Below are 13,347 nucleotides of genomic sequence, written 5' to 3' on the forward strand. Positions count from 1 at the left end.
CTCTCGGTAGTCCTGTAGTCGCCTTCACCAGCTTAATCCCTTCGTCGTCACAATACTAAACAAAGTCTTGCGAGGTAAAAGCGGAGCCCTTATCCGAGATTATAAGCGATGGATACCCAAGTGTAATACTTTGACTGCTAAGCTTCGCAATGACCTCATTTGCGGTAGTCGATTTTGTAGGATACAGCCAGCAATACTTCGTGAATGAGTCTATAACTGCAAAGATATGTTTGTAGTCCTTGTGCGTCGAATCCAGAGGTCCCAAAAAGTCAATATGATAAGTGTGTAATGGAACGTCTTCTTTCTATAGTGAGTGTAGTAGCCCTTCCTGCTTGCCTCTCTTTCGGTTCATCAAAATACATGGAATACAGCACTCAATATATTTCTTGATCTTCTCTTCGACATTTGGTATGTAGAATTCTCTGCAAATCAAATCCTTCGTCTTCTTTGCTGCAAAATGCCCTCTATCATGTGTACGGCTAATAATTTGTTTCTGCATGTCATTGGATACCACCCTAAGTTCTTTGTCCTGTACAACTCTACAACTTTGTACAACTGTACAACTGTAATTAATGAAAAACCCCTCAACTTTGTTGCATATTTGACAAACTCGACTTAATGAAAAATCAACTGGTCCACGCCGTTTTAGGATCTTGCTCACCACAGAATAATAGCGCTCACACTGCTGTGAAAACGATCCAATTATAATTCTTCTTTACTACTCACTTCCTTTACTTCCTTGAGTCCTTATAAATATAAAAAAAAACCCTTATGACCCTTAAAATTTAAATTTTTGTTCCTTTGAAAATGCTATATAGCGACAGTCTCTACTCCACGCCATATGAAAATGCAAAAGTACGGGAGTAAGTAAGTAAGTTTTCGTCCGTTGGCTGAGGTTTTTTATTAATTACAGTCCCTTATGGTGTGGAGTCTTCGAAAAAACATGTTTTATTATTTTAGCACTAGCTTAAAGTACAGTTTTAGATTTTTAAATCGAGTTTTAGTCGTGTTTTTTAGATGCGGCTCGCAGATGAGATCTCATAGAGGTCTCGGAAGTAGCAATTTTGGTTCGGGTTTTTATGTTTTTGCCATAATTTGACCCGTTCTTTATGTAATCACTCAGAACACACCTAGTTTTACCAATTTCATCACTTATTTTCATTATTGATGGACCTACTTCCTTCGAGGCTTTTATTGTGGAGTTTTCGTCCTTTGAAAAGGACTTACCATAACCCAAATTTTTTTCTCGTAATAAGGACACCCTAATTGATTTTTGAGAATTTATTCAATGTCCGGTCGCGACCACATCCAAAATAAAAAATTTTTCAATGTGAATGTCGTATTCAAGTGTCGCGTTTTTTGGGAGCGGAAATTTGAGTTATGTCAATTAAATTTTTTTCCTCAATCTACTTTGATGAATATTGCTATTATTTTTTTTTGTAATTTATGCTAAATTGAATAGAGATTTGAGGAAAATTCAAATTCACCGTTTTCTTTGGCTTGTGCCCGAAAATATTGGTGCCTAAAGTGTACAATTAAGTATGTCGTATTCAAGTGTCGGGGAGTGTATTAACGGCATTCTCTTCATATACATCAAATTTAAATTTTGTCTTGTTCTTTGTCAACTCCGTTAAAGGTCTAGCAATGCCTGCATAATTCGGGATTAATTATGTCAGTCAGTCCCAAGAAACTCTCTACTTGTTTGAGTGATTGTGGCATTTTAAACTTTGATACAGCATTTATTTTTTTTGTTGAAGGATAAATCTTACTGTTTTCATTTATATGACCAAGAAATTGAATATGGGTCTTCAGAAAGCGGCATTTTTTTATGTTCAATTCTAGGCCAAAATCTGTGCATGTTTCGATAACTTCCTTTAGATTCTTCCTAACTTCTTGTTCTGTCTGTGCTGGAATAATCACGTCATCAACGTGGGGTAAAGCAATACCTTTGCTGGACAGATGTCGAAATATCGCATTGACGTGCCGCTGAAAAACTCCTGGTGAATTTGAAAATCCAAACGGAACTCTCAAAAATTGATATTGGCCTCGCTGAGTTACAAACGACGTGTACTTCCGACTAGATTCAGAAACCGGCACATAAAAAAACGCATTCTTAAGATCAATCGTGCTGAATATCTTGGCCTCTTTCAATCTGTCTAGTTGATCTTCAATAAGCGGCAGAGGAAAATGGTCTTTGACAGTTACCTTATTGATCCTTCTGTAATCAACACAAACCCTTGCCGAACCGTCTCGCTTTTTAACAAGGACTATTGGACTTGTAAACTCCGATGTAGATTCTTCGATAATGTCATTTTTAAGCCACTCCTCAATCTGTTCATCGACGATACGCGTTTCCGTAAACGCCAATCTGCGCGGACGCGAAAATATAGGAGACTCCTCTTTTAATACGATACGCATCTCTACATTTGCTGTTTTTGATTTGTTTGGCACATAATTGTCTATTAGTTCACGTACTTCTTTTTTGGCAGATTCACTTGCTGCTTCATTAATGTCTATCATGTCATTGTCAATTTCCGCACAAATTTTCATTATATTTAGTTCGTCACCACTCGACATATTGCTCGACATATTGCGCACTTGAAGTCCGTTTCTATTGAAAACGATTTCCGCCAGTAAACACAGTTCTTCTCAAATAATTAGCTTCACGTTGATAAGTCTGGTTGGTACTAAACAAAAATCTAACAAGAATTTACTATTATCAATTAGAATTATGTGCTTAAAATGTCCAACTGGTGTTATCCTATTAGAGTAGTCACGTCCAATAAGAACAAGTGTGCAGCTTTCCAATTTCGGCTTGCCAATCTCGCGATAAAAGTCTTCCCGCATAACGTTGAACTTGCTGCCCGTATCAAAAAGCGCGATACACTTTTTATTTTAAAATGCGACTTCTTTGTGTGTGATATCGGGTTTTGGGTGCAATCTACGCGTATTTACTGACGTTTGTAGCATATTGGATATTACCAAACCTTCACGGAAGGCTGAGCAGGTGATGGTTCGTCTCCCGTGCGGGCACGTGCTTGTTCCGGCTTCCGTCTCATCGGCAAGAAATGGGGGGTTTTTTTATTTCCCAGAACTGACGGGACACAGCTCTACTCCAACAATCATAATACTGACACAGTAACGTTCATTAAAATTTCACGTGCAAGCGAAGTATCGACACAAATATGTACAAGAGCAAATACACCTAACTACGCACACGGACACATACACACATACAAGTCGTGCCACGGTGTTGTTGTGACCACTCATGCCCACCCTACCATGATCACCGCTCCCGGTTCATCCGGTGATCCCATAAAGAAGGCTCTTACAGCCTCCTATCCAACCCCATTACCCTCATTTGTCCAGCATGGTCCCCGCATATAGAACTCTAGCCCCGATTCATGTTAAATCCTATATTTCATATTGAGCAATAGCACATGCATCGCAACTAGTAAACTAGATTGAAATTTAACTTACAAATTGAAAGAAGGGAAGGGTACATATCTCTAGCTTTTATGTTAGGCAAATAGATAAATAAATAAATATGAAAAAGGGAATGTAAAAACTGTGCACAGCGATCGTTATGGCAGGTCAGTTATTCAAGTGCATTAGCGAAAGCAACCGCAAGTAGAAAGCATAAAAGAACGTCAGAGCGACCAGCCTCGCATCTTCCCTTTTGCGCCTTGTTCTTAAGAGGGCTGTCTCTTATGCGCGGCGTAAGCGCTTATGGTTGCCAGCAAGGCATAAGGGAGAGCGCCCAGCCTCTCTTAAGCGAAGAAGCCCCTGACTACGTGAGATTTTTTTCTTTTTCGGTTATGCAATAAATAGTTGCCAATAACAAACAAACTCCAATATTTTATCTTTATGTTTTTGGGATCACTTACGGCCTTCCTTGATTTGTTTTAATAAATGCGTTGAAACAGCGATGAAAGCGCTTCCATGGACTGCGGCAACGTTCCTAAAACGAAAGCTGGAGAAATAATTTTACAAAAAAAACTCACGCTCTTCTCTGCCGGTTAACCGTTGTTCACTTTCGCCCTGTCACACATTCCACTTGCTATTTCTTCCGAACAGAATTTAAAACACAACCAAAAGAAATTTACTAAGCTAATTACACTAATGACTCTATAACATAAATTAGGAATCAGCGGTTACACTGATGGATATAAAAAAAAAAACGACAGTCGTTGCCGCCGGCTTCACATCTGGGCACTCCTCGGCACTTCGTATGGGGGAAACGAAAATAGGTCTAGACCCAGATCTATATTTCGGGTAGAAATTGGTTGACGGTTTACGTAGCTTTAACAATTTCCGCAGACTTGGACGGCCTTCAATATATCGCGGGTCCGTGACACATAAGTGGCTCGCGCCCGCAAAGCGACTGATGAGCCGATCTTTTACGCCTCCCGCTTTGTGCTGCTCGGCCTAGCGCTGGGAATTTTTGGTACGGAGCTGTAGTTGGGCGAGGAGCATAAGTCCCTTGTCGCGGGCGGAGGCCCCAATATCGGCGAAATTGTTGTTGCGAGCTTTCGTATTGGGGTTCAGACAGGTACCCAAACGATTGCCCGAAGTTTAGGCCGGTACTAACCGCCAATCTGAAAAATTAATTTCCTACAATAAAAAAAGCACTACCCTACGCCACGAGTGTATGTGGTGTATATTAGCGACGCTGAAATACATACCAATTGAAATTGGCACTTAACACACTTTTAATTTATAAACGCACAATATTTCTTTCTTTTTGCTGTATTCAGCTGTTAAGATCTTTTCCCGGTTTTTATTCCTTTTTTTTTCTTTATACTTGGACTGGACAAAAATAGCACGTTTGTCTTCGCCAACAGTTTTTCTTCCAAGAGACCGAGGCTAGATCTGCACAGTCTGAGACCCCCAGTACAGCGTTAAAATTGAGAATCCTCCATTTTCGAATTGACGTAATTATTTTACATGTTTCAACTCAAAAAAACAGAAAAAAAACCGCTCTCCTTCGTTTACCTTTTAACTTGAATTGAGGCGGCAAAGTTGAGTAACATGGAGAGACCAATATCCCTTCTTGGTACTTTTCTAAATGTTCCCTTTTGTGGATCCCAGTATTTATACCTTTTTATACCCGATACTCAAAATGAGTATTGGGGTATATTAGATTTGTGGTAAAAGTGGATGTGTGTAACGTCCAGAAGGAATCGTTTCCGACCCCATAAAGTATATATATTCTTGATCAGCATCAATAGCCGAGTCGATTGAGCCATGTCTGTCTGTCCGTCCGTCCGTCTGTCCGTCCCCTTCAGCGCCTAATGCTCAAAGACTATAAGAGCTAGAGCAACGATGTTTTGGATCCAGACTTCTGTGATATGTCACTGCTACAAAAATATTTCAAAACTTTGCCCCGCCCACTTCCGCCCCCACAAAGGGCGAAAATCTGTGGCATCCACAATATTAAAGATACGAGAAAACAAAAAACGCAGAATCGTAGAGAATGACCATATCTTTTAGACTGCAGAATCTGAATTGGATCGTATTACTATTATAGCCAGCATCAAGAAAACAATTTCATTTTTTCTCGCCCTGTCTCTCTCTAACACACACGTAGCATTTGCTGAGCGGCTTTGCTGAGAGTAAAACATTAGCGCCTAGATCTCAGAGACTATAAAAGCTAGAGCAACCAAGTTTGGTATCCACACTCCTAATATATCGGACCGAGACGAGTTTGTTTCAAAATTTCGCCACACCCCCTTCCGCCCCCGCAAAGGATGCAAATCTGGGGATATTCACAAATCTCAGAGACTATTAAAGCTAGAGTAACCAAATTTGGTATCCGCACTTCTGTTAGATCTCACTATAAAACCTTTATCTCACAATTTCGCCCCACCCCCTTCCGCCCACACAAAGGACGAAAATCTGTTGCATCCACAATATTGCAGATTTGAGAAAACTAAAAACGCAGAATCATAGATAACGACCATATCTATCAGATTGCTGAGTCTGAATCAGATCAGATCATTTTTATAGCCAAAGGACAAATCAATTTGCAGTGGCTACGCAGCGCGTGACGTCACGCTCAGACTGATTTTCTGTCTCTCTCGCACGCACTCTTTGTCGTGTCGTTTAATACTAGCGGCCTCTGCCGGAGGAGAGCCATACTGACTTAGTATCGGGTATAACTCTAGAGTTGCGGTGTACGCAGCAACTCACAACGTTCCCCCTCGTTTTTTTTTATACTTTACTCTTTCAAACCTCTTTCAAACCACTTCACGTTGCACCAAACTTTTCAATTTTACAATCTTTAGAAATATGCCCTAATTGATTGCACTTGAAACACTTTCGACATTTATCTTTATTTTGACAGTCACTCGATAAGTGACCACCGCAATTATAACATTTCACTTCTTTCTTATCATCTTTGTTCATGCTTTGGCTTTTTGGTGGGTTTCTTTTATATTGATTTTATTGCGCTTCGACTTCTCTTTTTCCATTTGATTTTCTCTTTCCATAATTGTTTTATAGCACTTTAATTTTTCTTTAAACTGATTTATATTGGTGCGCCGTACAAAATTGTCTTATTCACACCTTTTCCATCTATGCCGTCAATTAAATTGTTCGGAGCAGAACCCAGCCGATTAGCTGCTTACCAAATAGCACCTAATTCTTGGCCCTCAGCCGCTTATTTTGTTTGTTACTTATGTCTATGTCAATCATTTGTTTGTTAAAGCTTTGCGCGTGCTTGCCCTGCTAAACGCTCTCTGCCAGCTCGCTCTTCGCTATCTCCGCTTTGCGTCTGCCTACCGACGTCGGCTGAGCGAAGCTGCGCTTAGCGATCGGAGCGGCAATGTAAAGGGCAGACAAGCCACACTTGCAATTTGGATGTCACGCATTAAAGAACATATCGCAATTTTGTTTCTGCGCCGAGTTTTATTTAATTGGAATAATTAGTCGGCCGATTGGGGATGAAAACATTATCTCCACATAAAATTTGGTGACCCCGACGTGATCTCTGAGTTGCAGTGTCAATTAATAATCATTCGCGATCGACATTCGTTAGCCTTAACAAATTTTCGGCGGTTAAGCACAATTCGGTGCTAAAACATACTTACATACACCTACATACACGCATTGCTGGCTATTAATTTCTCTGTCGCGACAATTCGGTCAGTGCAGTGCAGCGAACTCACTAATACACACAAGCGGAGTACAAAGCGGAATCGGACAGCTCGCACAGCCGCACAGCTAAAGGCATTAGCTGTAATCCCTTTGCTTTCGGTTCCCACGTTTATACGTATACAGGGTGTTTTATTCGGTCGTGCTGAGTGACTCTTTTAAAACCTCAACATGGCAACACCTGATCCTACCAATGTCGCGAACGCAGCAGTGCCGAGTGATGTAGATTTCTACAAGCACAAGGCAGAGTCCGTCGCGCGCCAACTAAAGGCCATGGATCGCTTTCTCACCAAGGAAGAGCTTGCCGAGTTCGATGAGGCAGAACTTCAAGCTCGCTTAGAGCAAATCGAGCGAATGAATGCCGATTTCGATGCCGCTCAAACGAGCCTTGAAAGGCTGGATTTCCTGCAGTTAGCCCATGATGCCCGGCTGGACTTTTCGAATGTTTATGTCAAGGTTAGATCCAGGCTGTCGCGGGAGTTGATGGCTGCTCGCACGGTAAATGTTGCCAATTCAACAGCTCGGCATACTCTCGAGGGGAATTCGTCGTTGTTCGCCTATAATAGTATAGGCCGTTCTCGAATGCCCGAGTTGCAGCATCCGCGATTCGGTGGGAACTACATGGATTGGCCAGAATTTCACTCGATGTTCTCGACAATGGTGCACAAAGACTATCGTATCCCAATCATCGAAAAATTCCAATATCTTCGTGGATGTCTAGATGGTGCTGCGCTGGATACGATTCGTTCCTTGGAACTTTCTGAGGAGAATTACGACAAGGCGTTGAAATTGCTAATGTTGCGATTCGATAATAAACTGTTACATTTTCAGGCACACGTCAAGGCTATTTTCGGGCTGCAAGGGGTGGAGAAGGGCTCAGCTATCGGCTTGCGCGCGCTCAGCGACAAAATCAATTCGCACTTGCGTGCACTTCAGACCTTGGCGACCCCGCAGGAGATTTCGGATGGGTTGCTGATCTTCATTATAGGCACGAAACTGGACCACAAAACAAAGGAGAAATGGGAAGAGAACTTGCCGACGTCAGGATTGCCTCGGTGGTCAATGCTGGAGAATTTGGGATCAGCCATGGCAACAAGTCCTAGTCAACAGGTGGGAGAAGACAAACCTGTCACCCTTATCACCTCCAGTAACGACCATCCTAACCCAATATGTAACCATTGCAATTTCTCCGAGCATTACATATCTAGTTGTCAGGCATTCCTGAATCTCTCTGCGTTTGAAAGATACAAAGAAGCAAAGAAGAGCCGCTTGTGTTTGAACTGCCTCAACAAAGGGCATGAATTGCAAAGGTGCAGGTCAGGACTTTGCAGGCATTGCCAGGCCAAACATCACACGCTACTCCACATTCCATCGGGAACTGGTGCTTCATCTTCCTCTTCACCGGCCGAGGAATCGATCCAGCAAGAGGCCGCGACTGTGATTCTAGCAAGCGGGTGTTCTAGCCCTCCCCCCTCGATCCGGAAATCTCAGCCAAGCCAGAACGTGTTGCTACCTACTGCCCTCGTCCATGTAACAGATCGTTATGGAGCACTTATCCCATGTCGTGCCATTTTGGATTCTGCATCACAGGCAAACTTTGTAACATCTAGACTTGCTGATCAGTTGCAGTTGGATCATCGCTCGTCTTATGTTCACATCTCTGGAATCGGAGATTCCATTCTACCTTCGAGCAAGTCTGTACATATAGTTGTACAAACCCAGGACTCAAGCTATCGAGCTACCTTTGCTGCAATTGTCACCAACTCAATTAGACGCAAAGGATTGGCCCATGCCGAATAATCTAAAACTAGCTGATCCTAATTTCTCCAAGCCCCAACGTATCGATCTGTTGATAGGTTGTGGTTTGTTCTTCGATTTAATGTGCGTCGGACAGATTCGACTATCAGACCAATTGCCAACATTGCAGGAGACAAAACTTGGTGGGATAGTGTCAGGAAGCATTGATAGCTCGGAGAATAAGCGTGCAGTTTTAGCCGCTTTTGAAAATTCCTCCTCCATCTCTAATGACGATTTTCGGCCCACAACGCTGGAGTACCAAAACTTAGAGCAGCAATGCAGGAAGCAGCTGCTCGAGTGCCAGGTGCAAGTGAAAAAACTGCGATCGGAGAATCAGGAACTGCAGCGCGAACTTTTCGATATATTAAAAATCTACATATCCACGCTAAATGAAATTCAACTTTCAACAACTTCTACATTGCCAAATTTCCTGCCATTCTATGCAATTGCAGAGGTTCCCGATGATCAAGATGTAATCACGACAAGGCGCCTTCGTAAAGAAGCGCCGATTGCTGCATTCGACGATCATCCCAGCGTAGCCGCCAGCTGCGCCCAAGCAAGCATCTTCAAAAGGGCCGTTGGAAAAATAGCGGTTCTGCCCCTTCAGGATGGATCTGTTGAAAGCCTTTGCCTTCCAACGGGGGGTGAATGTTCGGAGCAGAACCCAGCCGATTAGCTGCTTACCAAATAGCACCTAATTCTTGGCCCTCAGCCGCTTATTTTGTTTGTTACTTATGTCTATGTCACTCATTTGTTTGTTAAAGCTTTGCGCTTGCTTGCCCTGCTAAACGCTCTCTGCCAGCTCGCTCTTCGCTATCTCCGCTTTGCGTCTGTTTACCGACGTCGGCCGAGCGAAGCTGCACTTAGCGATCGGAGCAGCAATGTAAAGGGCAGGCAAGCCACACTTGCAATTTGGATGTCACGCATTAAAGAACATATCGCAATTTTATTTCTGCGCCGAGTTTTATTTAATTGGAATAATTATTCGGCCGATTGGGGATAAAAAACATTAGATTAGATAAATGTGCCGTCTGCAATACTTCCTCGTGATGCAATGTCTTTCATTTTGTAGAAATATTCGAATACACACTCATTGTTGCCTCGTTTCGTTTGCGCGAGTTGCTCATGAATTTGCTTGCTGGTTACATTCGACTTAAATTCTGACAATAATGCCTGCTTGAGGGAATGCCATGAATTCAAACCTCTTTCACTCAATACAAACAATTTCGCGATTCCTTTTAGAGATTTTTTGGCGAAGAAAAACCTTTGGAAATCATTTCATTTCATTAGTGTCGCCTGATCCTCGTATTCTGTTATCCACACTTCGACTGGAATAGTATTAGTGCCGTCGAGACTTCGAATGCTCTCTTCCTCATCGCGAAAACTGATCGCAAATCGTGGCGTCATATCTCTCTCCACTATTTGATTGTATGTCGTAGCGTGTCTTCTTTGTTCTCTGCCATGTTTTCTATGCTGGCATGGTCTGCCGTCTCAAACGAATTGTTGCTATCCTTTTCTTTTTCATCATAATCCTTTTCATCCTCAGTTTCGTCGTTGCTTGCTTCATCATGCGCTAGCAGGGTCATTGAACTAGTATAACTGATTCCCAAAACATTGCATATAGCCACAAGATCACTATGTGTTATATTATTTGCTGCGTATTCCTTCTTTGCCTTGTACCTCTCATCATTTTCGTCGTGGAGGAAGCCAGAAAATTCGCGTAATCTTTTTCGGTTGATTTTGTCTCCCTCGGCCTCGAACACGAATTTATGCAGTGCCGCTATGCACTCTTCTTGCTCGAGCGTAGATTTTCACATATTAAATCGTTTAAATACGGCATTTTGGGGGAACAAATTTATATTTTCGTTTCTTCTTCAATAGTAACCACTTTTAGTTCATTCCCGGAGGAGCGCCCAAAATGTGGGGTTTTTATTTACTTTTACAAATTAATAATTAATTTGTATTTAATGTTTGATAAATTTAGGATAAATGTATTCTTTAATTCTTCGTTTAATTCTTCTTTTCTGCGGCCGTCGTCGTTTTTACGTCTTTTTGGTACTGTCCTCGTTTTATTCCTCTGCTTGTCTCTTCCTTGCTCGTCGTCTTCTTCGTGATGGCATAATCGTTGTTCGTCGTTCTCTTTAGTGATGGGATCATCGCTGCTGGTCGTCTTCTTCGTGATGGCATAATCGTTGTTCGTCGTTCTTTTTAGTGATGGGATCATCGTTGCTCGTCGTCTAGGGATCTTATCTTCATTTGGTATTTTTTGTGGTACACCAAGCCACATATGTATATATATACAATAACTAAAAATGGTTATAGCTACGCCACGGGGTACCCAGCACTTCATAATTTTTATATTATTCCTTATTTTCAGATTAACCTACGTTTAATTCTCGTTAGTGGCAAAACCAAAGAATTTATATTTAATCCATCAGATTCTGCTGGTGATATTGCACAAACAGTATTCGATAATTGGCCAACTGGTGAGTATATTCTTTTATAGGAGTATCTGCACTGTTAATATTTATGAAAAAAAAACTAGATTACTTTAACCGGTCCAATTTAGCCCATGGTATTAACCCATCAAGAATAAAAAACTATTTTTTTAAATGCACTGACAATAAATTCTCAATACTTTAAATATTTCTTAAAATGAAAATTGCTGTCTTTTAAACAAACTATCTCAGGAGCAGGGTTACATCGGCAGTGTTCTATGATTTCTTTGACAACTAAAATCGTGACGTCTAATTTCAATACTCGTTCTCAACACAACACATGTTCACAAGCTTTAAACATTGTTAATATTACTTATACTATCCGATTACACTAGTCAAAATTAACTAAAATTCCGATTTCCTTGAAATTTACAAAATTTTCTATCATATCTACATACATACACTACTGGTCAAATTAATAAGTACGTACAGTGGTGCTCATACACTTAAGCCACAAGAACTACACCAAGAATTTAAGCGAAAATCAAGAAAAGTTTTTATTTTACAGCTTCCATTTTTTGTCTCAAATTAGTTCTATATGTTCTATATTTATGTTTTAATACAACAATAACCAAGTTATGCAAATAGCGAAATAATTAAAAAATCTGAAACCATGTCCAAAATGTCCTGCTCATATAGTTAAGCCACCTGGAAAAAAATGGTTAAAAAAGATACAATTTGCTCAGTATTCCTAGTATTTTTAATAAAATTACTTTAATATAGAGAGGATGATCTTTCTGCTTAAGAAAAGTGGAGCAACGCTTTGGTATTGAATCTACAGGATTCAGGATGAGGGGTGATTTTCTTCCATTCTTCCTGTAAAATTCGGCACAAATCCTTTTAATTGCTGTTTTTTTTTTTGGGCAACGACTTGGTTTAGAATTCCACAAGTTGTCTATATGGTTCAGGTATATGGACTCTGCGGAGGCCATTGCAAAACATTGATTCCCTCTTGGTTAAGCCACGACTTGAATATCCTGCAGCAATGTTTCGGGTCGTTGTCCTCTTAAAATATCCAGGCAACTGCAAATTATCTTGCCGCAAACGCATTTCTATACAAGTATAGAATCGCCAAAGTCATACAAAATAAGTGTGGCTATACCGTATACTAACATACGATTACTAATAAGAAAATAATTTCTTGTTATTTTGTTTATGTTTTTAGATTTCATCGACCACAAACTATATATGTGAAATGAAAAATGAATTTGTTAGATATTTGTATAATCTTCTGTAGGTTAGAAAACTAAAAAGTGAATTGCATTTTTTCTCTACATTTATTAAAAAAGTTTTACGAGTGTGAAAGAAAGCTTATAAGCGTTTACTTATTATTTTCACCACAAGTGTATGTACATATACAATTTTTGACTTTTGCCACCTCATTTCAGCTGTGCGACGCCTAATTAACGGTCCTAAGCCAGCGATCGGATATGTGCAGACCATTGCCTTATACGTATTCAAGGGCAGGCACGGTGCATGGATAATGTCTCTAGGGACGTTTCCGTGTCTTCCGCGGATTTTACTGAGCAAGGAGCCGTGAGCTTCGACGTAACCGTCTTCTTAAACTGTACACGGCTAGTATTCCGGGGGTAAACTGAATGTACTCATGATCCGAGAAGGAGAGTCTGTCGAGGACACTAGCTATATAGCAAAGTACTCTTTCCCGTTATAAGTGTTGGATCTTGCACGTTTGATGAGATAGCACCTACGAAGGTATTTTTATCAAGCACGTTTGCTAATTCTGGATTAGACTTCAGGCTCCTGGACCAAGCTTGCCTCGATGATGGTATCCAGATCGATGTTCTTCTCTACCTCGCCTGCTTGTAGGGTATGCGCGTCTTTATCCTTGGGAGTGGCGCTTCTTGAGGCACCGGTATATAATACCCATGCCCCAAGC

At 41.0% G+C, this 13,347-nt stretch overlaps 1 protein-coding gene and 1 long non-coding RNA gene across 10 annotated transcripts in view; one reads left to right on the forward strand and one right to left on the reverse strand.

Annotated features, from left to right (window-relative positions):
- UBL3 (ubiquitin like 3) overlaps positions 1–13,347 on the forward strand; it is a 137,088-nt gene that overhangs the window by 28,824 nt on the left and 94,917 nt on the right. For all 9 annotated transcript variants that reach the window (XM_033384005.1, XM_033384008.1, XM_033384011.1 and 6 more), the window contains exon 3: positions 11,330–11,438. In XM_033384005.1, the coding sequence (XP_033239896.1) occupies positions 11,330–11,438 (109 nt within the window). The remainder of the gene's footprint in view (positions 1–11,329; positions 11,439–13,347) is intronic.
- On the reverse strand, positions 11,923–12,628 carry LOC117184895 (uncharacterized). The gene is made up of 2 exons (XR_004470360.1): positions 12,164–12,628; positions 11,923–12,098 (listed from the first exon to the last, which is right to left on the reverse strand). It is a non-coding gene; the product is annotated as an uncharacterized lncRNA (long non-coding RNA).

The sequence above is a fragment of the Drosophila pseudoobscura genome, chromosome X (assembly GCF_009870125.1).
Source record: "Drosophila pseudoobscura strain MV-25-SWS-2005 chromosome X, UCI_Dpse_MV25, whole genome shotgun sequence".
In the NCBI taxonomy this organism is placed as follows: domain Eukaryota; kingdom Metazoa; phylum Arthropoda; class Insecta; order Diptera; family Drosophilidae; genus Drosophila; species Drosophila pseudoobscura.